The sequence below is a fragment of the Melopsittacus undulatus genome, chromosome 10, assembly GCF_012275295.1.
Source record: "Melopsittacus undulatus isolate bMelUnd1 chromosome 10, bMelUnd1.mat.Z, whole genome shotgun sequence".
NCBI classification, from domain to species: Eukaryota; Metazoa; Chordata; class Aves; order Psittaciformes; family Psittaculidae; genus Melopsittacus; species Melopsittacus undulatus.
Window position 1 is genome coordinate 2,741,629 of NC_047536.1, and position 25,827 is coordinate 2,767,455.

The following is a 25,827-nucleotide window of genomic DNA, read 5'->3' on the forward strand; positions in this document are numbered from 1 at the left end:
GTGTAATTGAAGTATCACTAGCTGTACTCATTTCCCATAGCTGAGAGATGCCTCAGATTCTAACATGAGAGGAATTTGTAGCCTAAGCTCTCCATGTCTGGTTCAGGCTTGAGGTATCCCTCTGTGACAGGGCTGAGCATGTCTGTGTATGTAAATGCAGTGGATCTCATGGAGGCCGCCTGCAGCCAAATGGAAGCTATAGATCTCTTGCCTGCCTACTGCCTGTCATGACTTACGTATAAGTCAGGGGACACCTAATCCTCTCTGCCATATTACACGTGGTAAGACAGTGGATGGCTTTTGTTGAAGCAGGAGTTATGACTACTTTTATTGCAGAGTTCTCATAGTGAGAATGCAGCTATGAGCCCTCATAAGGTTTTACAGTCTTCTGAAACACCAGTTATAAAGTTCCTTTAAAAATCCACAGTGGTTTCCTTCTGAAAGACTTAAAAAGTCTAAGGGCATTCTAGCATTGCAGCATTTGTGGCTCATATCCAAATGATCCTGTCTTTTCCATTAATTTAATGTTCAACCTGCATTTCTCGATATAAAGCCCAGTTCCCTTGTTTTGCAATACTGTAGTTTACATTTCGTATGCTTTTGGAAGGACCTTGAGATGACATTGTTTCACCTGCTACACCTTGTTTCTTCGGATGGTGTAGTTTATTTTGTGGGCAGACAATTACTGGAGTAAGACATGAGGACTTCTACATGTAATCTCCTAGACAGCTGAGATTATAGATAATTCATTTTTATGTGAAAATGCATTATTGATGGATATGGGAATGTTTCTGAAGTCAGTGTGTGATGTGTTTGAAACCAGGTGGGCTGCTTGGTAAACTGAGTTGGAGAGGAACTCTTTCCTTTTAAAAGCAGTTTTTCCCTCATCTGTTACCACATGAATAGATTGTATGGAGTTTTCTTCAGCAAGGTGTTAAACTGTGATAATACATCACAATTGGGGTTATACACAGTGTCAACTGGCAATACACATCAGGATCAAGAGTAAACAATGAATTGAATTTCTGATGAATTAGTAAAGAACCTGATGCAGACTGCTTTATATTGTCTATATGTGGGACAAATGATATGCACGATGTTATGGAGTTGTCTAGAATAAAGCTACTACTACAAAATCTGGTATCGGTGTGAGCTATTAGAGTGGGTTTGCACTATGTTATATTTTGCATCATGCAGGCATGGTATTTTTGATTTAAGTTCCCTAAAACAGTCACCCTGTGAAACAGCTTGCTGACTTAGAGGTACTTGTGAGCCTAGCAGGTATCATGCTTTATTTTGCTTTATTGTTTCGAAAGATCCAGTTAAGAAGGGAAGTAGGAGTATCGCAGTCAAAGCATTACAAATGTGTACAGCATTCCGCATATTAGTATCTACTTTTTTATACCTGTGCTTCTGCTCCCTGCTGTGTGCTGGTATGTGTGCAGCTCTCCCAGGGCACTGCATTTCAAAAGCACTGGACGGATTACTTTGGAGTCTAAGTGAAAATGCTGAAGAATCACAGTTTTAAATGAATCAATCTGAGCTTTTCATAACCCAAGATTTCAGGCAATTATGGTTTCTTTTGTTCCAGGGCAATCAGTGTGAAGGAATATTAATCTTGGCTGGAGCAGAGAGGTACACAGGAGTTGATCTAAAAAACCCTTACAGACATCAACAGTTCTGCAGGGGCTTGGCCTCAACCTTGCAGGTTTTGGAGTTTCACTTAAGAAATTGAGAGAAGGAAAATAGATAACACAGGAGCTGACAACAGTCTTTGACTTAATAACAATCTGTGGTTGATCAGGCTTCCAACTGGTAGAGATGTGCATTTAGGGCTGTATAGTACTGTACTGCAGTAAAAAGAAATGCTAGAAACATGACATGATGCATCTGTCCTAGTTTAACCCCAGCTGGTAACCAGGACAGCATCCTGCCTAGAAAGACCTCAACAAACCCAGTGCTTTTGGAAGTAATGATTACTAACCTCTGACTCCAGCATCAGCCTCCATTTTTTTTCTAGAGATTTTCAGCCCTAAACATGATCTGTTAGCATAGCTTGGTCAGCATATGACATTTTCCCAGCCTCTTTACATGGAAGCCACACCATTTTTCCTTTTCCCTTCTCCATTTCTGGGATTGTTACCTCCTCCTCCCAGCCCTGCCAGGACCAGGAGCTTTAGTCATGAGGGCTCCAGGGCAGTATTCCTGACTAGACTAAATTATCTCCAGTTCTGACCAGTCCTGCTCAGCAATCACATTTTAAGCCGAGTTTATTCTTTCTTTGCTGCCTTTTGCCTGCATGTGAGCATCTGCATTGGAAGCGCTGTACAGGAGGAACATGAGCTACAGTCACTCCCAGGCAGTGAGGTGTGCCCATAGAACTGGCAAAGGACCACTTTTACTGGCAGTGTTTATACTCTGAGCTGAGTAAATCAGCACAGTCAGTTGGAAGAAAAAATGTTGCTGATGGTATTGTGTCTCTTGTAGAGGCTGTGCCAACACACACATGCCAGGGAGGGATCAGACCTTTGCACCTTTCCTTCTGAGCACCATGGGCAGAAGCCTACGGTTGTCCTTGTACTTCATGGCTCTAAAAGCAGTACTTGCTATTCTTCACCCTTGTCCTTGCTTTACCTAGTTGTGTGTGAAACTTTGCTCAGGTGGCACACAAGGTGCGTCTGGCAGTAGCATGCATTCTCAGGCAGCGGTAGAGCATGGCTTGGGCTTGACCATGCTAAAATGCACTGCACCAAAGCTTCAGAAAGATTTATGTACAGAGGAGGTTTTACAACCTTCATCAGTCTCTGGTTGAGAAGTAACATTTTCTTCCTTTGTAAAGCCTGGCATAGTTTCAAAGCTTATATTCACTCAGCACCCACTTCAGTGTATTTTAATTGTAATATAGCAACCAGAGCACCTCAGGGAAGAAGTATTTAGATGCAACCCATGGAAGTCCCTGATTCAGTTAGCTGAGTTTTTACTTCTTGGAATAAACTAAGTAGTAATAAATTTGCAAGTTTTCTTGTTTTCAAGAGAGGGGAGAGGTTGGCATTTCTTAAATGCTTTGTTCCTCTTCTGTAAATAATGAGTTGTATTATTAGTGGTATTTGTAACATTAATATTTGCAGGACTACAGAGTAATTTAAAAACACAGCTTTATGTCAGTTGATTAGGAAGCTGTAGGCAACGCTGCTCAAGCAGCTGTTTGCAAATTTGTAACTCAGATTCTATGGAGAAAATAATTACTCCAGGTAGCTTTATGGAGGAGGGAGGTGCTCATATTATTAGTTTCTAAAGAATTAATCATTTGGGGTTTTTGTCCAAGTCCCTTTTGCACAGAAGTTGTCATTTAGAAAACAAGCCAGCCCCACTATGTTCTGCTTCACTTTTGTCTGTTTAATGTGTATCTCTGCATAGGATAGGCAGCATTTACAAACTGAATTCTCAGTTATTCCAATTAAAATAGCAACTTGCTTATTCTTAGCTGTGGTACAAACGCTTTTCTGTGCAGTGCAGGCATGTGTTTTAAATAGCAGCTGTGGAGATGCATTTCTGAGCTGGCAAAGTGGCTAGCTCTTGGCTAGCTCTGTCCTTTGCACTCAACATTCCAGTTGTATTTCCAGTGATTTTTTTTTGTACCTTTCATAGCAACAATGATATTAATGTGATATTGGTGAATCGCTAATGCTTGGGGAGCAGGGAATCTTGGTGGTGCTGTAGCACAAAAGATTAAGTGAATTGATGAATGTTTGACAAAGCAAAAAAGTCTTTGGTACTTCAAATCTACAGGTTAAAACTCATGTTTCTGCAGACATGATAGGACTAGAGCCACCTTAAAGGTCTTGTTATACCAGGACTTTCTTTAACTGCATGCGATATGAAGGCTGAGACAAGTTCCAAATGTATATATGTTCCTTAAACATAAAAAAATATGTGAATATCACTTCTGAAGGCAACTGCAACCCTGCTTTTAACTACAGTGCAGTCTCTCATGCAGTGAAGAGCTGTCCCCATTTCTGAGACAGGTATCAGTGAGATTGCTTTTTCCTCCTTTGAAAGTGTGGGGTGCCATGCAAGGCAGTAAGTATGTTTCTAAGTCATAAAAGTGCTAGAGGTTTTTCCTTGTTACTTAATCTTAAGGAATCAACTTTTGTCTGTATAGATACCAAGCAAGGTATTGGAACTTTGCTAAAAGAGCTGTGCTTAACACTGCCTCTTTCCTGTTTGCAAATTGTGCTAAAAGGTTTTATGAGCTCTCTGCACCAATCCAGCAGCAAAGAGGAAGCAACGAATAATGATTTCCCATCTCAGTTCACCACTTTAAGCTCTAAAGAAGGGTTTGATCATTAAGCTTGACATTCTTCTTCTCACAAGATTAATCCTTACTTTAGGGAGTAATTCCATTTATATCAGCAAGATTACTCACGTGAGTAACCAGCTACAGAATTTGCCTGTAGTACTGTGATTGCCTAGGGGGAAGTACAAGCAACTCTGCAATTAAAATTACAGAAGGAAAAGGAGGCCTGACCTTTTCTTTTTTCTTTATGTGTGCATATATATATATATACCTTCTGTTTAATTGATGAGGTGTTAGTATCAGTACAAAATGGCTTTTCTTTAAAAAGAAAGAATGACTAAATGCTAAACTGTGAAAGACAGAAAGAGGAGGATCTCCGATGAGGAGTTTTAACTTCAAGGCACCTTACGCTTTCCTTATGTGCATCACATTAGTGGAAAATTCCTTCATTCATTTAAGAAGATAAACAGTTGTAACTTTCTTGTTTGGTTGATGTGACATCAATGACTAGCTGGGACTGCCAGCATTCCAAATAGGATATCGTCCTCATCTGCAGCCACTCAGGGCTGTGGGGTGGAGCCTGCACACAGGCTGAAGCATTTACAGGTGCATAAGTAGGTAGGGAAGGGCACAGGTGATGCACCTGTCTTGGGAAGGGAGCATTAGCACAGGTGTGTCATAACTTCTCAGCTGCTTAGAGCATGAGCTTCTTTGATCCACAAATGCACTCACCACCGCGCTGCAGCCCACAGTTCCCAAATATTGGTCAAGAACCTCCAGAGATGAGTATCTACTATGAGAACTTCTTCCATCCACAGAACGTCCCTAGTCCACAACGACCCAGCACCTTTGAGACGACGGATTACAACGCCACTCCCAATCCTTACCTCTGGCTAAATGGACCTTCCATTACCCCACCACCATATCTCGCAGGATCCAATGCCAGCCCCTTCATTCCTCAGTCTTACGGGATGCAAAGGCAGCTCTTGCCTAACATGCACGGCTTGGGAGGGACTGACCTTGGCTGGCTTCCTCTCCCATCCCAAGAAGAGCTTATGAAGTTGGTTAGACCACCTTACTCCTACTCTGCACTTATTGCCATGGCTATCCATGGAGCCCCTGAAAAGAGACTGACTCTCAGTCAGATCTACCAGTATGTGGCTGACAACTTCCCCTTTTATAACAAGAGCAAGGCTGGATGGCAGAACTCCATACGACACAACTTGTCTCTCAATGACTGCTTCAAGAAGGTGCCCCGAGATGAAGATGATCCAGGTAGAGCTCTCTCCGCCTTTTCCCCCTTCCCCCTCTACCCTTTCCCCTCCCCAATAGAATTTGATTAATCTAAAAATGCTTAATGCATTATAAAGAGTCATAATAGCCTAGATATGGGACATACATATGGTAGTTCTATCTTCATAGGTCTGAACTAGAATACTTGAGGTCTGAAACAGTGTGGCTGTTAAACTTATGCAGGGAAGGGAATTCTTTACTGCTCCAGGTCTTCCTGAGAAATGATCAATGTACTGAGCAAAGCCTCAGCAAGCACAGGAGCAGTCTAATGGAGCTGGTCACATTCAAAACCCATTCAGTATAATACATATGGCTTATGTCAAACTGAACTGGGAGTTAACAGAAAGGGGATAAGGCAAACTCAGATTTGTGTTGCTTTAGGGAGTCAACAGTAACTCTCAAGAGGAGAGCAGGCTGCTTTTATTTTGTTTGTTTCAACTAGGTTTTGCTTGGAATCACATCTCTGCTGTTTCCAACCCCTTGGCTTCTATGCAGTCAGACTGTTCCTTTATTTATTGTTTTCTATCAATAGCTGTTAAGAACTACTGGGAACATTTAAAAACCTTTCAATTATGCTGCCACAGAAGGCAAAAATAATGTGGTTCTCTCATTAGAAACCTGCCTTACCTGGAGGAGCAGTCAGTATGGGGCTATGTTACTTTTGGCTGTAAATTAAGAGGACCAGCTATATAACAAAAACCTCCTTCCCTCACCCAGGAAACAAACTAAAAAAGAAACCCTCCCAATGGCTCCACTTGTAGTTTTATCTGTGTGAAGAGTCAGGGCTAAAGGACACAGCCCAAAAAGTTACACTTCTTTTCTGATTTCAACAGATTTCTGCTTTTGTGTGATTAAAAAGTGCCTATGGTTTTTGCTCATGGAATTGTTCTGTATCTGTGAAATGAAACATTGTAAAGCCTTAAGTAGCTGCTCTTTTCTGTCTATGCATATTTTTAAGCTAAAATATGCCTTTTTTCCCCTTTGACAGGAAAAGGGAATTACTGGACTTTGGACCCAAACTGTGAAAAGATGTTTGACAATGGAAACTTTCGCAGGAAAAGGAAAAGGAAGTCTGACATTGGGGCTAGTGCTGCCACTCTTGCATCTGAGAAATCAGAGGATAGTGGCCTGACTGGCAGCCCCAAAGCTGCAGAGCATCAGGATATCTTGGAAAATACATCACCTGGGACTGACAATTTAGCTGAGAAAGGATCTCCACCTCCAGCATCCAGTAGCCCATGTCTCAGTAACTTCCTCTCCAGTATGACTGCGTATGTTAACAGCTCTAATTCAGGGAGCCGCATGGTGCCTTTGGGACTTAACTCTGAACCCATTGACAAAATGGGTCAGAATATGGTAGGCTTTAATTCCTGCTCTCCACTCTCTAATGTCCCCAGTCATGGTGTGGGAGAGTGGTCCAATTCTATGCCTTCTAACCACCTTGGCCACAGCAACTCTATGCTCAACCAGTTTAACACCCATTTTTACAGCAGTATCAGCACAAACAACACACTGTATTCCAGGGAAGGAACAGAGGTTTAATGAAGAGGATTCTGAGACGCTTAAGTATATCTGTTTATGAGAGGAAATGATCTGGGGGCAGATGATTAGCGTTAGCCTGTTGTCTCTGGGACCCACACTGCATCCTACCTTCTGTCAGATTCAGACTTGTTACCCATTATATTTATTCGAATCACAAACACCTCACATCCAGCAGCTCCACACAGAAAATTAGGGATCATAACAGCAAGATAGTGAAGAGTTCTGAGACTGTGCTTGTTGTACTGCCCAGACCTGGTCCTCTACAGACATGCTTGAGAAACTACTATTTGCCTTGGCCATGAAACTTCTCTGGCATGACACTAATATTGCTATACTTTTAAAGTACTAATAGAAATGTCACATCTTTAAATACCCTCTCTTGCTGGTATAGGCTGGCTGTACTAGACATTCCTAACAAGTTCTTATTTGTCCAAAGCTGTCCTGAGACATTGAAGGATCTGTAATAAAAACTACCATATAGTGAGTAACAGCTAACCCTTGAATGGTGAGTGCCATCTTCAGTTTTCTCTCAGAGTAGTGCATACACTGGCTAAATTGTGATCCCCTTTCAGCCCCAAGGGAAACATGGCCATGAACTGTCCATATGAAGGGGAGCATAACAAAATAGAGTGGAATTGCCTGCTGTTGCTGCAGTCAGATCTTCATGTTTCCACAGTGTTTTCAATTTTAATAGCAGAGTCTTTTTTTATTGCCTTCCACATGCAAATCTCTTCACAGAGGGAAAACAGGAGCTGTCCTGAATATATGTAAAAAATACACGTGTTTTCTACGAAGAAAACACATTTATTCTATCTTAACTGATAGAATAAACTTATCTACCTGAGTAATTTCTACTGAGTAAAGAATCTGAATATTGGGGGTAGAGGGAGGAGAGAGGGAAGAAGAAAAGTGAGGTGGAAAGTTAAACTGTCTCTGAGTTTCAATTCCAAAGGCTGGATCTTTCAAAGCACCAATTGCAGATATTGTGAAAAGTCCCTGTGCTGTATTTTTGTTTGTTGAAGTCTGTGCTGTTTGTCCTTGTGTAGATATTAGACATAATGCTTATTTTTCTACTCTAGCTACAAACAAAACTTCAAAATAGATATGAAGTTGTTTCAAACCAGCACTTGAATCAAGTTCCACATTTACATCGGGTGAGATCTCAGACTGGATAGCCTGCAGCATACATAGACAGCAAGTTTAACAGGGCACATCTGGGTACTCACCAGACTTTGGAACCATAGAAAACATATTAATGCATTGCGACTGATACCATTTTGCCTTGATATTTTTACTTTACATGGGTATAGTTTTGTTATGGGCCACTCCAGAAGCATTTTTAATAAAGCATTTTTATAGAAGAGGGTGTACCTGTGTGTCTGGGTGTACACTATACTACTTGTCTTTAAAAGTCTCCTTAATAGTTTGACTTAAGCAATTTGCCTGAGGAAGGAGCAGTCTAATAGTCACATAAGGTCAGAGACTGAGATGGCATATGTCTAGGCAATCAAACCTGCATGCCTGAAGAATAGAATTGGCTGCTATTATGCAAAATACTTTCACTAAATAAAAACCATATCTGTTTCCCTGCTGGAGCTGAGTGGTGCTGATCATTTCAACCTTCAGAAACCATACTGTATTTTCACATGCCAATTGGCAGATATGACTGCAATCTTTTGTGAATTATTATGTATTATTTTCACGTTTAAACATTTTCACTATCAAGGCTGCTCTGGCTATTCACAGTTTTGTACCCACTATGATAAGTACTCATTTGGGAGTTGAAACCTACCTACACTGCTAACATTCCTGCCTAAAGAAAGAATAAAATGACCTTCTGGTTGTGTCCTTCTGCTGTGACTATAACTTTCTCTGAAGTCAGGCACGTGCTGTAACTCCTGCCCTCAGAATTTTACAGCCCTTCCAAGAATCTCAGCCCAGTAGGTGGGCCACAATATGCCCTGCAATGCAGCAGTTGGCAGCAGAGAGACTTGCTCATGTGACAATGGTGAAGTGCACTCAGTCAGTGCTATTATGCCTTGGATTCAGCAGACATACAACCAATTGCCCAGAAATACAGTTCCCGTGGGGTATACTGTTCACAAAACTGAGAGAAAACTGATTTCTCCAGTGCTGAAATATAAAATATTCCATTATGGACTTACTTACAGAACAGAGTGTAGGGAAAAAATAAGATGCAAAGTATGCCAAGATGAAAGTTGTTGCTAAAAGACAGCAGAAGGTAAAAAGCAACTCCTTTGTCACTCAGCATTTTGTTTGATTCTCTGAGTTCCCAGTCCCAAATAATGAAAGGACAGACATAAAAGTATGAAAAAGGACAAGAGTTTGTGCCTCACTGCTTTCCCAGATGCTGTCAACCAAACACCACCTTCACCTGATGCACGAGGAAGTGCTGCTGACGTGCTGGTTCTTCACAAAGGTATGTTTTCCAGTGCTTCCCTGACCACAAAGATTAATTGGCTCCCATGCAACCTTTCAGCTTGCCTAACACATCAGCTCTCCTAACACATCAGCTCAGTTGATGAAGCTGCTGTTGAAGGAGGAGTGGAAAGATGACTGCATGCCATTTCTTCTCAAAACAGCTGCTTTGTAACAAAGCACATGAGGAGCACTGTTCTTCAGTTCTATTCTTGTGTTTTCCAGAGAGAACTGATTTTGGTAACCAGCTATTTTTATATATTCCCGGAGCTTCTGCATATCAATCTAGCACCTGCAGGGAAACTTTACTACTGTTCTTACGTGAGCAGCAGCACTTCTCTGGCAAAGGTACACTATTTGTGTATTTTACTGGTATGGTAAACATATGGCTTTTGAAGGGAAAAGCATCTGGTTTTTAGGGGTTGCTTTTTGTTGTTGTTTTAAAGTATGATATTAAAGAAGCTGTTAAACCAGGACCTGTAACTAAAATACATTTAGAACATTGCTGATCTTTACAGACCTATAGTCTGATTTACAAACTGTTTACTGATTCATGCTCATTCATACCCATCTTTTAAAGCAAACATCTAAGACTGTTACAAAGTGAAGGAACAGTAAAGCTAGACCACAAGGCTTAAAGAATTGTATTGGAACTGTAAGATTCTGGAATGCCTGACCTTCTAGATAAGTTGGTGAGAGCTTAAATGTTACTCCTTGTTCAAAGATGATACCAAGAGGTGTGGTGCAGGTATCTGTAATGGAAAATCACATTCCAGTCCTGCCAGTATTTACTTCTCCACTAACTAGCAGTGGGAACTTTGGCAGGCAGGTTCTCAATCACAATGCACCAACCTTTCTCTCCTGATGGGATACTTTATGAATTCTTCACAGTTTGGAAGTGTCAATAGTCTCTTTGTTGCTTCATGTGAAAACATTCCCAGGTGAGGAAAATAATGAACTTCTTCCCAGTAGGTTTGGCAGTTCTTAACACTGCCAGTGTATGGCACTTTACAGCAATCCTTACAATTGTTCACAATGGATCGTGGAAACAGCTGACTCAAATCTGTGTGATTGAGGTGTCCACACCTCAAGATGTGTAAAGAATGAACCAAGAGCCTGCTGTATACTTCTCATAACCTCTAGCTTTCCCTGCATTCACTGCTGACAACTGCAAGAGTATACTTGGATCCTTCTGCTGCTCCCAGCACACTGCTCTGTACCTCAGTCTTTGTCAGGGTGATGTCTGTGACTGTAGTCCTGGAGGTAGTGCTGTTAAGTACATTTCAGTTGGTGTGCTTGACATGTGCTGGAAACCTGCAGGGCTGTGAGTACCTGGGTAGAAAGACATTGAAATTTTTCTTATTTACATTGTGGATCTAGTTCTAAGATGATACAGACTTTTATTTACCCAAACAACCCTCCCTGAGTGGTCTTGACCAATGTAACACTTACTGATGTCCTCTGCAAACTCATTTTCAGGATACCTCTCTAAAACTAATTTTTGCATGCCTTGTATTGGCTAAATTGCAATATAAATTAAGCTTTATGTCTGCTTGGTTTTGATTGTTTTAAATCCTAAAAGCATTCCTCTATAAATCTCCCTGCAGCAAACTGTGGTTTCAGCCTTCTGCAGCATATAATATCCATTGCTCTTGAAGAAGCAAGGCAGAAAATCAAGCCAGCTCGAGAAGTAGCTAATCCTAATTTTTAACCTGGCTGCTACTGATTTCCTATTTAAATTAATTGGAAAAAAAAATACTATTAATTTTTCCTTTGATAAAGATTCCTGATAAACTCTTCTCTCATTGAGTGGTCTTGCAAAGTATCAAGAATCCCAGCTCCGGGGAGCTCAGCTTCTCACCTGTTTAAGCCAACACTGATGCATCTCACTGTGCAAGTACACCACTACTGTGTGGGCATGAGAACCCCTCTTAGAGCTCTTTGGCTTCAGAAGGCCTCTGCCAGTACAGACCAGTTTGCTGGACTGGGGTCTAAGGCAGTGATTAACGATGGATTTTTTTCCCCCTGGTATTTATTTACCAATGGTATTTGTATATATCACTCCCAATGCTTCCACACTGAAATTCTTCTCAGAGATATTAATGCTGTCTTTTGTTAGAAATGGCCCTCAGATGAGCAAAAGTACAACTGGTTGTCTGATAAGTCCTTACCAAAATCTAGTGTTGGAAATGGTACCTGGAAATCAGATACTTGATTTTATATTTGTAGTAGCAGAAACTACACAAATGAAGACTTGAAGAATTATTGAAGGTCTCTAAAGTGCTTGTAGGGTGGGTGTGCACAGCAGAGCACATTCATAATCCTGTTTTGCATCAGTAAATTCTTACTTTCAAATTCTTTTGCTTTTCCTTTTTCTGTTCTTACTCCAGTGATTTTGCAGCCACCAGCTTTATAGTTTAGTGCCTCCAGTTCATGTGAACCATATGATATTACTGGCATACCAAAGAATCAAGAAGGCCATCTAACTGGTTTGTTTTCAATTAGCAGCACAAAAATCAAGCCAAAGTTATTTGATCTTTTATCCCTCTTTTACTTTAAAAAACCCCATTTTTTAACCTTTTATCATAACTGGAACTATCAACAGAACAGCTGAATAGCATAAACCTTAGTCCATTTTTAAGATTAGTACATGAGTGAACATAAACATGCCAGGAAAACAAAAATGTTAAGGACATGCTAAACTACACTAGCATCTTTATGGTTTGTGCCAAGATTCTTAAGTTTTTCTCTGAAATGATTAGTATCTGTCTCACATTTGTCCCTCTGTTCTCATTCTTTTACTCTGGATTTTTTAGACTCAGGTTTAACATAAAACGAATGACAGTTGCTAATCTGCTCCTCTTAATTCAAAGCAGAAGGGCAGTTGCTAGTATATAGGATCTTAGATGGTGCTTAGGAAGTGAGTGCTTTCTATGCTGCACAATTTGAACCTTTATGCTAAAACTGATGTAGATGTTTACTGTAATCCCATGGAATCACATCTCTTTTACCACCATGGAAAATTAGTTGTTACAGCTGTATATTCTCCGAGTCAAGAAGATCAGTTAGTGATGCAGACCTAAACCACTAGAATACCATATAACTGAGCTCCTAATCATTGTGGTCCCAGTTAAAAGTTTGTGATCTATATAAATGAATTGCTTGCACTGTCCTTACCATATCTTAATTTACCTAAGAGTATTCTACTTCCCTGGATGGGTTTTCAGATTTAAGTTTAGGAGCTATGCTTATTAACATTATGTCCTTAAAATGTAACATGGCATTGCTTTCACCTGTTAAACACCCATTTCATACCAGGTGCAACTGTAGTTTGGTGGCAGATGAAGTGGGAATGTGAATGATTTAAATATTATTCCAGTAGACTGAAGCAGATCACATGTGCAGTCGGTAAGTAAGGCAGCTTATCCACAAAACAGATGGAGTCATAATTTATAATTTATATTAGGTATGCTTTGGTTAAGTAACTGCCCCAAACTGTTGCTGCTGCTCTCATTCAACATTTCCTACTGTCTCTCATTTATTAGCAATTAATGACATTAATTCATTCCCCTTGCTTCTGTTCCTCTGATGGATTCAAGTGGCCAAATAAGGCAAGCAGGCACTAAGCAGGCTTTAGCATCAAACTGTATGTGTAATTCTAACAGGTAAACAGATCTAAACCTTAGCATGCTGATACTTTCCATGAAGAGCTGTCAGAAGCTGTGATATAAGTATATGCCACATCAGGGGAGTTCTTCCCTGTTTCAGATTGTGTCTGGGTGACCATCAGCATGTCCAGCTCAACTAGTAATATGTTTTATGCCTGGAAAGCCAGAAGTAATTTGCTCAAAAGTGATGCCAGATGTTTAAAGTAGCTAATACACATTGCCTGAACTAATGTATGCTTCCAAGCAGCACATTGAAAAAGAAGGGGAACATTTGTGTCATCAGGGAAAGCTTTTTATCCTCATACATTCTGAATAAAGGTTCATCTAGGACTCAGGATTTTCATCTTGTCAAGATGTCCCTCAAAGCAATAGAGATTATCTGGATTGCAGCACAATGAGAGATACAAAGCTGTTGAGTTTATTTCTTTTTGTTGCCTTCTAGAGGTGTAGGTTTGCAGTGGCAAAGTAGGAGTAAAACAAGAACAGCAGTAATACTGATGTGTCTTACAGCTCAGTAGCTATTTTATGCTGCTGTTTGCTGACATGAGCAGCTTATTGTTTGCTCGTTGACAAGAGGTTTGTGTATGCAAACTTGCATGCAAATCAGGCATAATTTATCATTCTTGCCTCCAATAAGCATGGAGGGAAAAAAGCCCTCACCGTTTAGCTTTAGCAATACATTTTCCTATGAATAGGGCAGCTATTAAATGATTTGTGGAGAGAATGCCAAGAATGCAAGAAGTTCAGAGAAGATAGAGGGATATCTTTTTTCCTTGTCAGCTGGGAACCTGGTTATTTAGTGCTGATAATGTCATAATCTAACCCATAAAACATACCTGCATTTCACTGTATCACAAGTGAGCAGATATCCAATTATAGACCTTACTTTTAATAAAGGAAAGGAAAGGAAAGGAAAGGAAAGGAAAGGAAAGGAAAGGAAAGGAAAGGAAAGGAAAGGAAAGGAAAGGAAAGGAAAGGAAAAAGGAAAAGAAATAGTTCAGCACAATTCTTGCATGGAAGAAGAAATGATGAGGGGTTTGATATGTACTCAATATCTCTGTCTGTTGCTTTGCAGAGGACAGTGTGGCTTCAGCTGCAATTCCTTTCCCACCCTCAGGCCTGAGGAATTCTCTTGGACCTGCTCTTTAATTTTGGCACTGGACACAAGGGCTCCTTGGCCAGAATGAGGATGCTTTTTGGATGCTCCAACTTCTTTAATCCCCCAAACTCGCACGATGATTTACTTTCTGCTGCAAAATAGGTAACATTTCCACAAAGGTAAGGTTTTTAGGGTCTTTTTTGATCAGATGATATTAGCTAATTTAATAGAAAATATCTTAACTACAAAATTCCACAGGATGAGTTAAAATTAATACTAATAAGATGGCCTTCTGATAGATCTTACTTGGAGTTTCATTGTGCAGACCTACTTTAACAAGCCATAAAATGAGCATTATTTTTTAATTCTATTAGCTTCATTCCTATGCAATGTGTCAGGTTGACAATACAAACATTCATGTTAGAGATGTATTCAGTCAGTGAACAAAACATCATTTGTAAAAGATGATGAACAAACATGTGTCCTGCATGCAAATATTGAAAACTCCCTATTCCTGGGATGCTACATGGTTCTTACTAATTGCCATCAACTATTTAATCTGTCTCCATTTCTATAACAGGAGAAAATTAGAGCACAATTTATCTGACAATTTTCTTATTTGGTCTAAGCATTAAGTTTTATTGACCCCAGATTTGCTCTAAGGATAAATGCAAAACCTGAACATTTTTCCAAGACCACAAAATCATACTCTGTTTGGAAGTCACAAATATGAGCTAAATGTGGCTAGTTATGGAGCAAGATACTCTTCAAATCTGGATTTGTCTAATCCTGTCACCATACACCTTAGGGAGATGTTCAAGACCAGGTTGGATGAAGCCTTGGGTGATATGGTTTAGTGTGAGGTGTCTCTGCCCATGGCAGTGGGGTTGGAACTAGATGATCTTGAGGTCCTTTTCAATCCTAACTATTCTATGATTCTATGATTCTATGTGTAATACGCAAGTATGCAGAGCACTCGTTGTTTTCCTAGTATATCATATGTACCCTTCAGTATTTTCAAACTACTTTGGTATAAAATGGAGGTATCCAAAGAGCATGACAACCTGTAACATTCTCCCCACAAGCAAGGATAGGACAATGTAAGTCACCTGAAGGTTGCCTGCAGTATGTTATTTCTGGTTTTCATAAAATGTTATTTAAAGCAAATATTGTAAATCTATGCAATTTTGGATGTTAATGTTCATGCAAATAAATATGCAAAAAGGCATGGTCTTTTATCCCCTGGCAAGTTAGTAAGGTAGCCTTAGATGTTGAAAACCCTCAATCAGGACTTCTTTTTTTCCTCCTCTATCAAAATGTATTTAACATTCCTAACCCTGCACAGAAGGGGGAAAATAAGGTCATAGCTGTGGAAAAACCTGTTGATGATAACTGATAATACAAAAATGAAGCAGTCAAGCAGGCTGTGGATAGCACAGGTCAGGTCTACTTAAACAAAAACAAAGTTAGAAATGCAGTGATAGAAACATGAAAATTCTGCAACATGAGTGAAACAGAAGCCATAAATTGTGGCCAGATTAATCCCTTAATACTGCTGTTATATCCTCATTACCATGTGGGACAGGTGATGGCTGAAGTGGCCTCTTATTCCAAATAACTGCTTAGTAGCACCAACAAACATGACATAGAAAGCTGACCTAACCCATGGAGTGTGAATTCAGAGCACCAATGAGCAAACAAAAAGTCTGCAACTTACACTGAATTCAGGTTCATACCTGATATTAGAAGAGCCTACACTCTAGATTCACTCTGTCTTCTGGTTCTGTTGCAAGTTTTAACCATGTACTGCAGATGCACACCTGGGTTGGAAAGAAGCCACAGGCACTGTGGACTTGGCATTTATTTTTAAGACAATGGGATAATTACATTGCTAGAAAAGAGAAAATAAGCCATGCACAAATTAAAGATGAAAAGTCAATACATGTGTAATCAAACACAAATAATGGAACAGCTCAGTTTAAAAAGTTGCTTCAGACTCGGTAAAAACAGCCACAGGTTACTCCTGGAAGCAGACTTCTGCCACTTGCTGATATTATCTCCAGTTTGCTTTACAAATTTAAGGTACACTATTGAACTAAAGTGAATGTATCTGTTTGTACTCCACACAGTGAAATACACTGATGCCTAGAGTTTCTGCAGTGTTCTAGAGCTTGGGAACTGTAGCTTGGGAACCTGCAATATTTCACTAATTGATGTTTATTGTAGACTAAATCTAGGAGGAGTATAATGTAAATGCAGCCTGATATTTTCCTTTGTGTCCAGTGTAAGTTTTGCTTTCAAAGGAAGGAAAATGCTTTAGGAAACTGCCTTCTGCTTCTGCTGCAATAGTTCTATGGATTCCATTCCAAATGGTACTCAGATCTATCCCCAGATGGAGTCCATTGTAGTAACTACAGCACCTAATTGAAGTCAACCTCTTCAGTCACTAACACACATTTACTTCTACAGCTGAAAAGGAAAAAAAAAGAAAATCCTCCTTTAAATTAGTCTCAAAAAGGAAAATGCACCTTAAAGCCAAATGATTTCATTTTCAAACACTAAGCTACTATTCACTTCTGAAATCTGTTGTCAGCCTGTCTCTTCTTGGGAAAGGCTAAGTAGAAGGTATCATGAAACTACTAAAAGCATTCCCGGTGCTCACACAGTGTCCAAACAGAAGCCTGTGGTGGTAATTAGTAGGCTTTCCTGGACCATGCAGGTAGATAGCTGCTAAGCAGTACAACTATTCCTATGATATCTTTCATTAGAAATTGAAAACACCAACTTGGCCATTCTGACCACAACAGAAGAAAGAGATGCTTTATACATTCTATCTTGTCCAACTTCGAAAGCTTATGGAATCAATTTGAGCCAATGAGTAAGAAATGCCAGTAACTGAGAGGAAGATTGAATTGGTTTTCCCCATACTATGAAAAAAAATGAAGTCCATCTAGCAAAGCCCAACACTGAGGTCTTTTGCCCAGATACACAAACTTTGCATTAATACCTTACAAAATTAGTTGTATTTCTTGTTTCTAGAGGACCTGCCTGACATATTGAAGGGGACTGAAGTGAAAGATGGCCTGATCTTGGCAGCATAGCTCAATTAAGGTAAAGGAATCCATAAAAGTCCATTTGCCTAATAAAACTGCAGGGAGAACAATTAATCTCTCCCAGCAATAATGTAATTACATGGATTGGCTTTACAAACTCATTGTCTGCCATATATTTACATTTGAATACTGCTAATGGTTGAGAATAGTTTTGTAAGCACTAAATGCAGCCTGATATTTTCTTTTGTGCCCAGGGTGTTGTTTTGTAATCAAAGAAAGGAAAATGCTTTAGAAAATTGCCTTCATTAGGCTTCTCTGTAAAATGTCAGTGTCCTGCAAATTTCCAAGGCTGTTCCAGAAATCTTGAAGAGATCTCAAAATCTCCATGCCTACTTTTGATTGTGGGACCCCAGTATCACAGAACATATCCCCTAAGGCCTGCTTGTTTATTTCTCCCTTTTGATGGACTTTAAATCCCTTCCCCTTAGTCCGTTCAGCAATGTTGTTACCATGATAGCTGACAGTCACAGAGATGACAAAAAGGACATAGCATACCTGGGTTATGATGTGCTTAGTTAAAAACTGTAGTACAATGCAGTGCCCTATACTGCAATCAAAGGTACTTGTAGAAACATCAGCAACCTGCTTTGCACTAGACTCCTTATTCTACCTGTGTGATTATACCTTACAGCATGTAATTACCTCCTTGGTGCAGCCCCCTAAAGAAACAATCATCTCTCCTTTTCTGCAAAAAGGAGTTAACACACATTTCCAGTTAACAGACCTACTTACACTGAACTGTGATGGCTCTTTAAAGAATAACATCATCAAACATTTAATTACCAAATGTGTGTCTATATTTTAACCTCATTATACAGATTTTTAGACTCAGCAGAAGTTGTCTTTAACTTTCTGCATCTGTCCTAATTTAGTTAGAAAGCACTCTTACAATGGAGCGTAATTTAAACAGCACTGATCATTTATGATGGTGCTGGTAAACAGGTTTACCCTACACTTGCCATGGCATAAGAGGGACAATTGCAAGTAATATAGTCCTTAATTCAACATGTTTCACATAATAGTTGTGAGATAAAAACAGAAGAGCTATGGAAAAGCTAAATCCTGTGAGAACATTCTTCACATGTTGGTGATGCACATTTATAAAGAGGCTTTCCATTGGCTGAGTTGATGATACAAATATAACTGCATTTGCAGTTTCCTAATGTCTATGGCATACAGTTTGTAACTGCATTAATTCTGTTACCATGTGATTTGTAGCACTTCTGTAATAGATCACTTATGTAGTAATGAGTGAAGACACTGTACATTCAAATACATTCACTGGCATTTTTGGAGCAACTAAGTCAACAAATGTTATGTTAAAACAGACATTTTTTTTTATGAATAAGTAGTTAAAATTTTTCCCTCAAGATTTTTGAGTATCCTTCCCAAAAAAAGAGCTTCTAGTATATGTCTTATTTTCTTCCACAGGAACTTAAGAAGTTATGGAAATGGTACAAAATGTTAATCCTATGAATAACAAAACACAATCATATATTTTAGTTACTCTGTTTGAAGTGTGATGTGACAGTACTGAAATCACCTCATAAAATCCTGGGCAGTCTGGGACAATGTGGAGAAGGATCCAGGCAGCAATAGCTGCTGCCTGTGGTGATGAATTTTGAATCTGTCAAGGAAAATCAATGGGGAAAAATATTTTTGTTGATAGTCATTTAAACAGAGACATTTTCATGAAAATGACAACTCAGTAATATAGAGAATAGAGAAAACCAGAAATAGTAATTCTCATAATACTGTCACCAAAATGTCATGTTCATTGTATGGATATATAATAAGGCATCGAATGGAAAATTGTGGAAATAAATGTATTCTTTTAATCAATCACATTTGCATCTCGCTGAAAACACCTAATATTTAAGAAAAAAAACCCCAACTAAACAAACCCCACAAGTAGTATCAGTCCTATTGAAGAGCAAAGCAAAACATTTCACTCTGATTTCATGCATATGTAATTCCCAAAGTGCCACTATATCCACCTAAAATTTGTAAAAGGGAGATCAGAATCAAGCCCAATTCTTGGGGAAAAAATATCACAGATCTATGTTTATAATATTTAGCAATAAAATTTACAGCCCTGTTATCGTCTAGCTATGCAAAAACAAACACTGGTGCGGGTGGAGTGTGCCACATGTTTATATGTAAACAAATGGCCTAATCCTGCCTTAGGGCACTGTAATGTTATAGAGCACAGCTCCAGTGAGATAGCACTGGTTGTGTAGAAACCAGCCAGCACAGGAGAAAGTTAATTTTTCCAAACCAGCTAGAGGCAACCTGAGGTGAAGTTCCAGCCAAAGCTAAAGTTCACATATATAACCAGACTGGTGACTAGGCATAGATCAGAGCTGAGGGAACCAGTAAAGCAGAAATCTGAGCTTGCACAAATCATCCACCTGGAAACTCAGTTTCAGGAGAGCTGTCTGGCACTTGCCCAGCCTGCTGCCACTGTGTCAAAGCAGAACCATGTTTGTTCCATATGCTTTTCTCCAGGGTCTTGCTATCATCAGCATCTTCTTTGTGCCGCTTTCCAGTCATGAGGAGAGGGTAAGCCTCTTCAGGCATGCTACGCTAACCTAGGAGGTACTCCTGTGATGCCCCAAACAATATAAAGAAGTGAAGGTTGTAGAAGTCTCTGTGTTTGGGGGGGCCTCATATTTTCCTGAAAAGCTGTTTCAGGTCATTCATTAAATGTGGAACATAAATTATGCTATACATAGAACCCTCAAACTGCATTTTTTAATACAATAGATAATCTCCCAGTTACCTTTTCCAGCCACAGCTAGGGAGTTTGATAATGAAATTGAAATTAAAGGGTTAGTGGCAGTCAAGCAGTTTTCCTTGAGGTGGTTCATGTGGTACAGAGGAAACCAAGTGGAATGAATGCTACCATTCCTGGAAAGCCAGTTTGTGAAAGCTTGACAGGCTCTCAGCACTCCAAGTTTGTCTGCACTAGAGAGAAGCTGTCTTTCTGCTATGAACGTTGAGATTGGTGTTGGTCAGGTGTCAATTTTGCTACACTGCAAGCTGTAAGGAAATGATTGACTGTCACCAGGGGACAGGACAAGAGTAGAAAACTATGTAATTATCTCCTTTCTGCAGAGTGGATTTGCTTCCTGAGCAGGCTGAAGTGGTTTATGGCCTTGCCCTGCACACTGGAGGAAGTAACTAGTAAGCCCTGTAAAGCTTGTATCAGAAACTTTTGTGGGGGTTATAGAAAACTTCTGACTAAAAGCCCATATTTATTGTGAAAATTAGCCCTTTGGTAGAAACAGCCCAAGGTAACCTAGGCCTTAAATAAAATAATGATCTGTTGCATGAGACATCTCAAGCCTATCTTCACTGCTATAAAAAAGGAGGCATTTAAGTCATTAGGTATCTATGATATGTGGTGCCTATGCAAAAACGTGCACTCTTCTGCTCTGAAGCAAGACACAGTTTTATTCTGTATACAACTTAAGTTTTTTTTAGCTAGGCTTGGAAAGGGGATTTTTGGTGGTTGTTTGGCTGTTGTTGGATGATTGGGGTTTGTTGGGTTTTTCTCCTGTTATGGTTGGTTGACATCATAGACATCATCTTTAGCTCTAAAAGTCTTTTTTCCAGTGGTACAGGAAAGGAGCTTTACGTAAAAAAACAAGTGCTTTTTTGTTTGCAGGGTTGATTTTTCTGCTCTTGTTCAGTTTGCATGCTTTTGTAGGGGATTTACTGTGTGTCTGTATTGTTGACTTCTTTGCTTTTTAGCAAAACAAAACTGGCCCAATACATGTCCAAGTTTCCAGAGCATTGATGACTCCCCTCCAATTCGTTAGTGTCCAGCCAGTCTTTGGAGCTCTCTTTCCTTCAGCATCAGTTGCAGCAAAGCATAGACGCACAAACCTGAAACTGAAGTCAATATGAATTTTACTGTAACATAGAAATGACATACATGTTAACGACTGCTAAATTGAAAGAGGCTCCTTTCTTTTTTTTTCCTTAATATGTTATTCAGTTTAGGGCAGAAACAGGTCTGTGTCTCTGCAAATGTTTTGAGTTCTGTATGGGAATGGTTAAGACATACATTCATTTCAAAGATAAATAAATAGGTATTTCAGGAAAGATCCAGTCTGACATAGAACTGTTTAGACCGAAACAACAGATGCAGAGATTGGGAATAACAAGAAAAATTATTAATTGGTGACTTCCTCCTTGTCCTTTGCACTGTTATGTTTAAACCCCAAGTATCTTGCTGGCTTTATTTTAACTCATTCTCTGGCCTTTAAAGTATCAGTTATAATCTGTATTTATAATTCTGCTACTGATATTATCACATTTGTCTCCTGAACAAAGGAGATTCCCCACTTCCCATTCTAAAATAGATATAAAAGTGGGCTGATACACTTCCACATTGAGGGCAACCAGACATGCATAAGACAATTCCGCAGCACAAATCTGAAAGTGTAAGCTAAAAGCAAGGCATTGCAGTGTCTTTCCTTTCTGTCTTGCCTACAAATATCCCCAAAATTCCAGCCAATCATAACTGGCTTGTATATGCATAAAGAATAGAATTCCAAGAGTGTAGATGTTTCTTCTAGATCTAATCTGTATTTCTCTTGCAGATAGTTATAATTGTTTTCATCAGTCCTGCAAAGCTCCTTTTCACTGAATTCACTTCAAAATCAGAAGGGCAAAACTGTGGAAGATCTGAGGTGTTTTTACAATCATATGTGATATTTCTTACATTATCAGCTATCACTTCAAGTGCTGCTCACTTTGAACTGTAATAGGCAATGGTCACATTACAATGCTGGTTCATTATTATTAACCTTTCATTCATGGATACTGTACATTTAGTCATTGTCTGTTCACTATTATAAATGGGAAAACCATAGCTGGCTTTAAATTAGAATTGCTTCCTAGTTAGTGTTTGTTGTACAGGAACAAATTGTTACATGTTATATTCTCAACAGGACCTGCAGAGTTCTGTTGGAAGTAGGTTTTACATATAGTCATTAACATGCATATAAATGTAAAACGTCAGCTATTCGCCTGTTACCAATGGGCTCTGGCCCAGCTTTCAGAGGCTCCACACCACCATTTGTTCCAGCAACTCTGATTTCCTTCATTTCAATACTGTGAATAGTCCACACCATTTTACCTCTTAGAATCACTGCCAGGGATGGAGCATTCACAACCTCCCTGGGCAACCCATTCCAGTGCCTCAGCACCCTAACAGTAAAGAATTTCTTCCTTATATCCAATCTAAACCTCTGCTGTTTAAGATTCAACCCCTTACCCCTTGTCCTATCACTACAGTCCCTAATGAACAGTCCCTCCCCAGCATCCCTGTAGGCCCCCTTCAGATACTGGAAGGCTGCTATGAGGTCTCCACGCAGCCTTCTCTTCTCCAGGCTGAACAGCCCCAACTTTCTCAGTCTGTCTCCATACAGGAGGTGCTCCAGTCCCTGATCATCCTCGTGGCCTCCTCTGGACTTGTTCCAACAGCTCTGATTTTGAGTCTGATTATGAAGTATTTTTATGCATCTGACATTGTGATAAAAGAAGCCCAGTCCCTCCTTTCTAGCCTAAATCACCCTTTATATCCTTCACACCTTGCAAACCCCATATTCATTAGGACCCTTGTATTCATTTTCAATCATTTGTTCTCCAGTCTGTATTTTGATTACAGTCCTCTTTCAGCAAGGTGGATTGCAGCTGCTGAGTTACTTTTGTTTGCATGAAGCAAAAACACTGAAGTTGTGATAAAGAGCACTGGAATAACAAAACTGTGGACATTTATTTATGAAATAGCAGCAGAAAAGCTAAGACTTGAAAGCTATGGAAGTTGCTATGCTTTACTGATGCACGGATAGACTCCACAACTAGTTAAAGTTGTAAAGTAGGTATGCTTTTATTCAGCACTGAGGTGCATGGGGATAGCTCCTCCAAAGCATGCACCCCTCAGGGTTGTTGTCCCTTTACATTTATTCTCTTAAGGTATACATAGACATGAGGTTGCTCAATCCGCCTATACATATTTATTATCTATCCCCACTTCGTATTATAATGAGCCGGAAGGTCCTTTGCACCTGCGCAGTGCCCCTTCTGGTCATGGGCAGGGTCTCAGGATGAAGTAAATGAGTCTTCCTCTTCTTAAACTTTACACCTTTTAACCTTCAGACATGACCTTAGGGTTTGGTCGGCGCCCAGTCTGCTTCTCCCCGGCTTATCAATAGAACCAATCATCTGCTTTTGTCCCTTGTCTGCAGTGATCAATGCCTTGGCAAGATGGCAATGGCAGGTACTTAGGACAGACAATACTTTTGTTTAAGGAATTAAGGAATTCCTTTAACCCCCTTGTACAATTTCTCTGTATTACCCCCCTGTACATTGGTTACCACAGGTTGCAACTGTGAGAAACTCTTCCCCACATGCAGAAAAAATCCTGTCCTTGGAAAAGGTTTTCTTGTTCGATGCCTACAGTCTTCCTTCGATTATATTATTATGTCTTGTTATCCAAACCTTACCAATTTTTTCTCAGTAGAAAACATGAAGATCAAATCTGAGAAACTCCAGTTAAACTGAAGAAAAAGCGACTGAATTTCGTGCGAAGATGAAGTGGGTCCTCGTGGCTCAGTGCAGCCACAACAGCCATGATGCTCACGAGGGGAACGAGCAGGCAGAGCTCCGAGGCACAGCGGTTCCAGAGCCAGCCCCGCTCCCGGCCTGGTCCCCACCGGAGGCGCCCTCAGAGCCCGTCTCCCTCACAGCCATCGCCTTCCGCCCTTACTCCCTCACAGAGCCGGCCATGTTCCGCCCCCGGCCCTGTCAGCCCCGGGCAGTACTGCCCCCGGTGCCCTCCCACAGATCCGGATTGGGAGCAGGAAGGACGCTAGCTCCAGCTATCAAACCTGACTGCGCCTACTGAGGTACAGATAGCCCTGCCCTTCAGCAGGGTCTTAGGTGAGCCTTGTAATGCCCCTGGAATCTCCGCCTCTAAAAGCACATCTTTTGCACAGAATGCCTCAAACAACAGCCTTGTTATTTAATATTTGGTTAATAATGTTCAGTTTCTGGCCGGAGGGGGAAAAGAGCAAGCTGGAGAGAGGAAAAAAGGTGTTTGTGCTGCTAGCTGTGTGATGAGTGACACAACACTGGGCAGATTGTTCTGAATATGGCTGAGTAGCATCTCCCTTCTGCTGCTGCACCTTCATGGCAGTATTTACTCACAGGTAGGGGGAAGCTTCCTCCAGGCACTGCTCTCCTGCCTTAACAAAGCCCCTCCACTGTGAACTGAAAGCTCCCACGCTCCCAAAATGTGAATGTCAGTTTCTTGCCAAACCATCCATACTGCGCCTGCATTGTGCACTCTAGGCCATAGACTTGTACTGTTTTATCATGACATTGTTCCCACAAAATGAATGAAAGGTCTAAATTATTTGCAGTTCACTTTTATAGAGGAAGTGAGAGCAAAATGTGGGCTTTCATGGGGTTTTAGTGGAGTTCAGGTGCAGCTACTGCTGTTAAATTCTTAAACAAAAATGCAGCGACTGCATATCTCTTGCTTTTCAGAGCTCCTGGTTTGATTTTAGATCCAAAATCTTGTGATTGTATCAGCCAGCTTCACAGAGATGGGCCTCAGGAGAAACCAGAAGTAATCGAACCCTTGCTATATAGGAATCTCAGTGGTCTCAGTTTGCTCAAGCCAACGTGAAGTTGGTGTTGGTAAACTGGCTGCACCATACAGTGCAGATATTAGTGAGAAAGGTTTGCTGCCCCAAAACAAGACAAAACATTACCCACCCAACCCCAATTCATCATATTTTACAGCAGTGTCACCTACTTACTGTGGTATGGGTAAGACTGGAAGGAAGTCCTGTAGTCCATACTATGGGAAAAAGAATCTGAAGCCTATTTCCCTCTCTTGTATAGTTTAGCTGTTTCAGCATTAATTGCTAGTATGCAAGAGTCATTGTCTCGGCTATGTAATTAGATTTTAATATACCTACTAGAAAGGGATAAAGTTTAGTACAGGACACAAGACATTTTTCATTTTGAGGCGAGAAACCAAACTGACATCTTTTGAAATTGCATATAACCACAATGCAAAGCAATTTGTAATATAGGAAGGATCATGTCAGTATGTATAAGGACAGTGCTGCAAACTATTTTCTACTCTGTCAATAAGCAGCAAGTACCAGTGTGTTTCTCTGCGTGTAAGCTGCCCTGAGATATGGTATGTAACATGAATGAAGTATTTCAGCCTTACCTGTAGCCAGGGCCAGTCTCTGAGACTCTGGAAGGATGATTCCATGGACTTAAATAAATAAATAAATAATCCTTAAATGACATTAAGCTTTTTAAAGACTATTTTAAGACTTAAGA

General features: G+C 40.1%; 1 protein-coding gene across 1 annotated transcript; it reads left to right on the forward strand.

Annotated features, from left to right (window-relative positions):
- The first annotated feature begins 4,998 nt into the window (after positions 1-4,998).
- On the forward strand, positions 4,999-7,132 carry FOXI1 (forkhead box I1). Its single transcript, XM_005141940.2, has 2 exons — positions 4,999-5,572; positions 6,579-7,132. The coding sequence occupies exons 1-2, from the start codon at positions 4,999-5,001 to the stop codon at positions 7,130-7,132; spliced, it is 1,128 nt and encodes a 375-aa protein (XP_005141997.1).
- Positions 7,133-25,827: the final 18,695 nt, after the last annotated feature.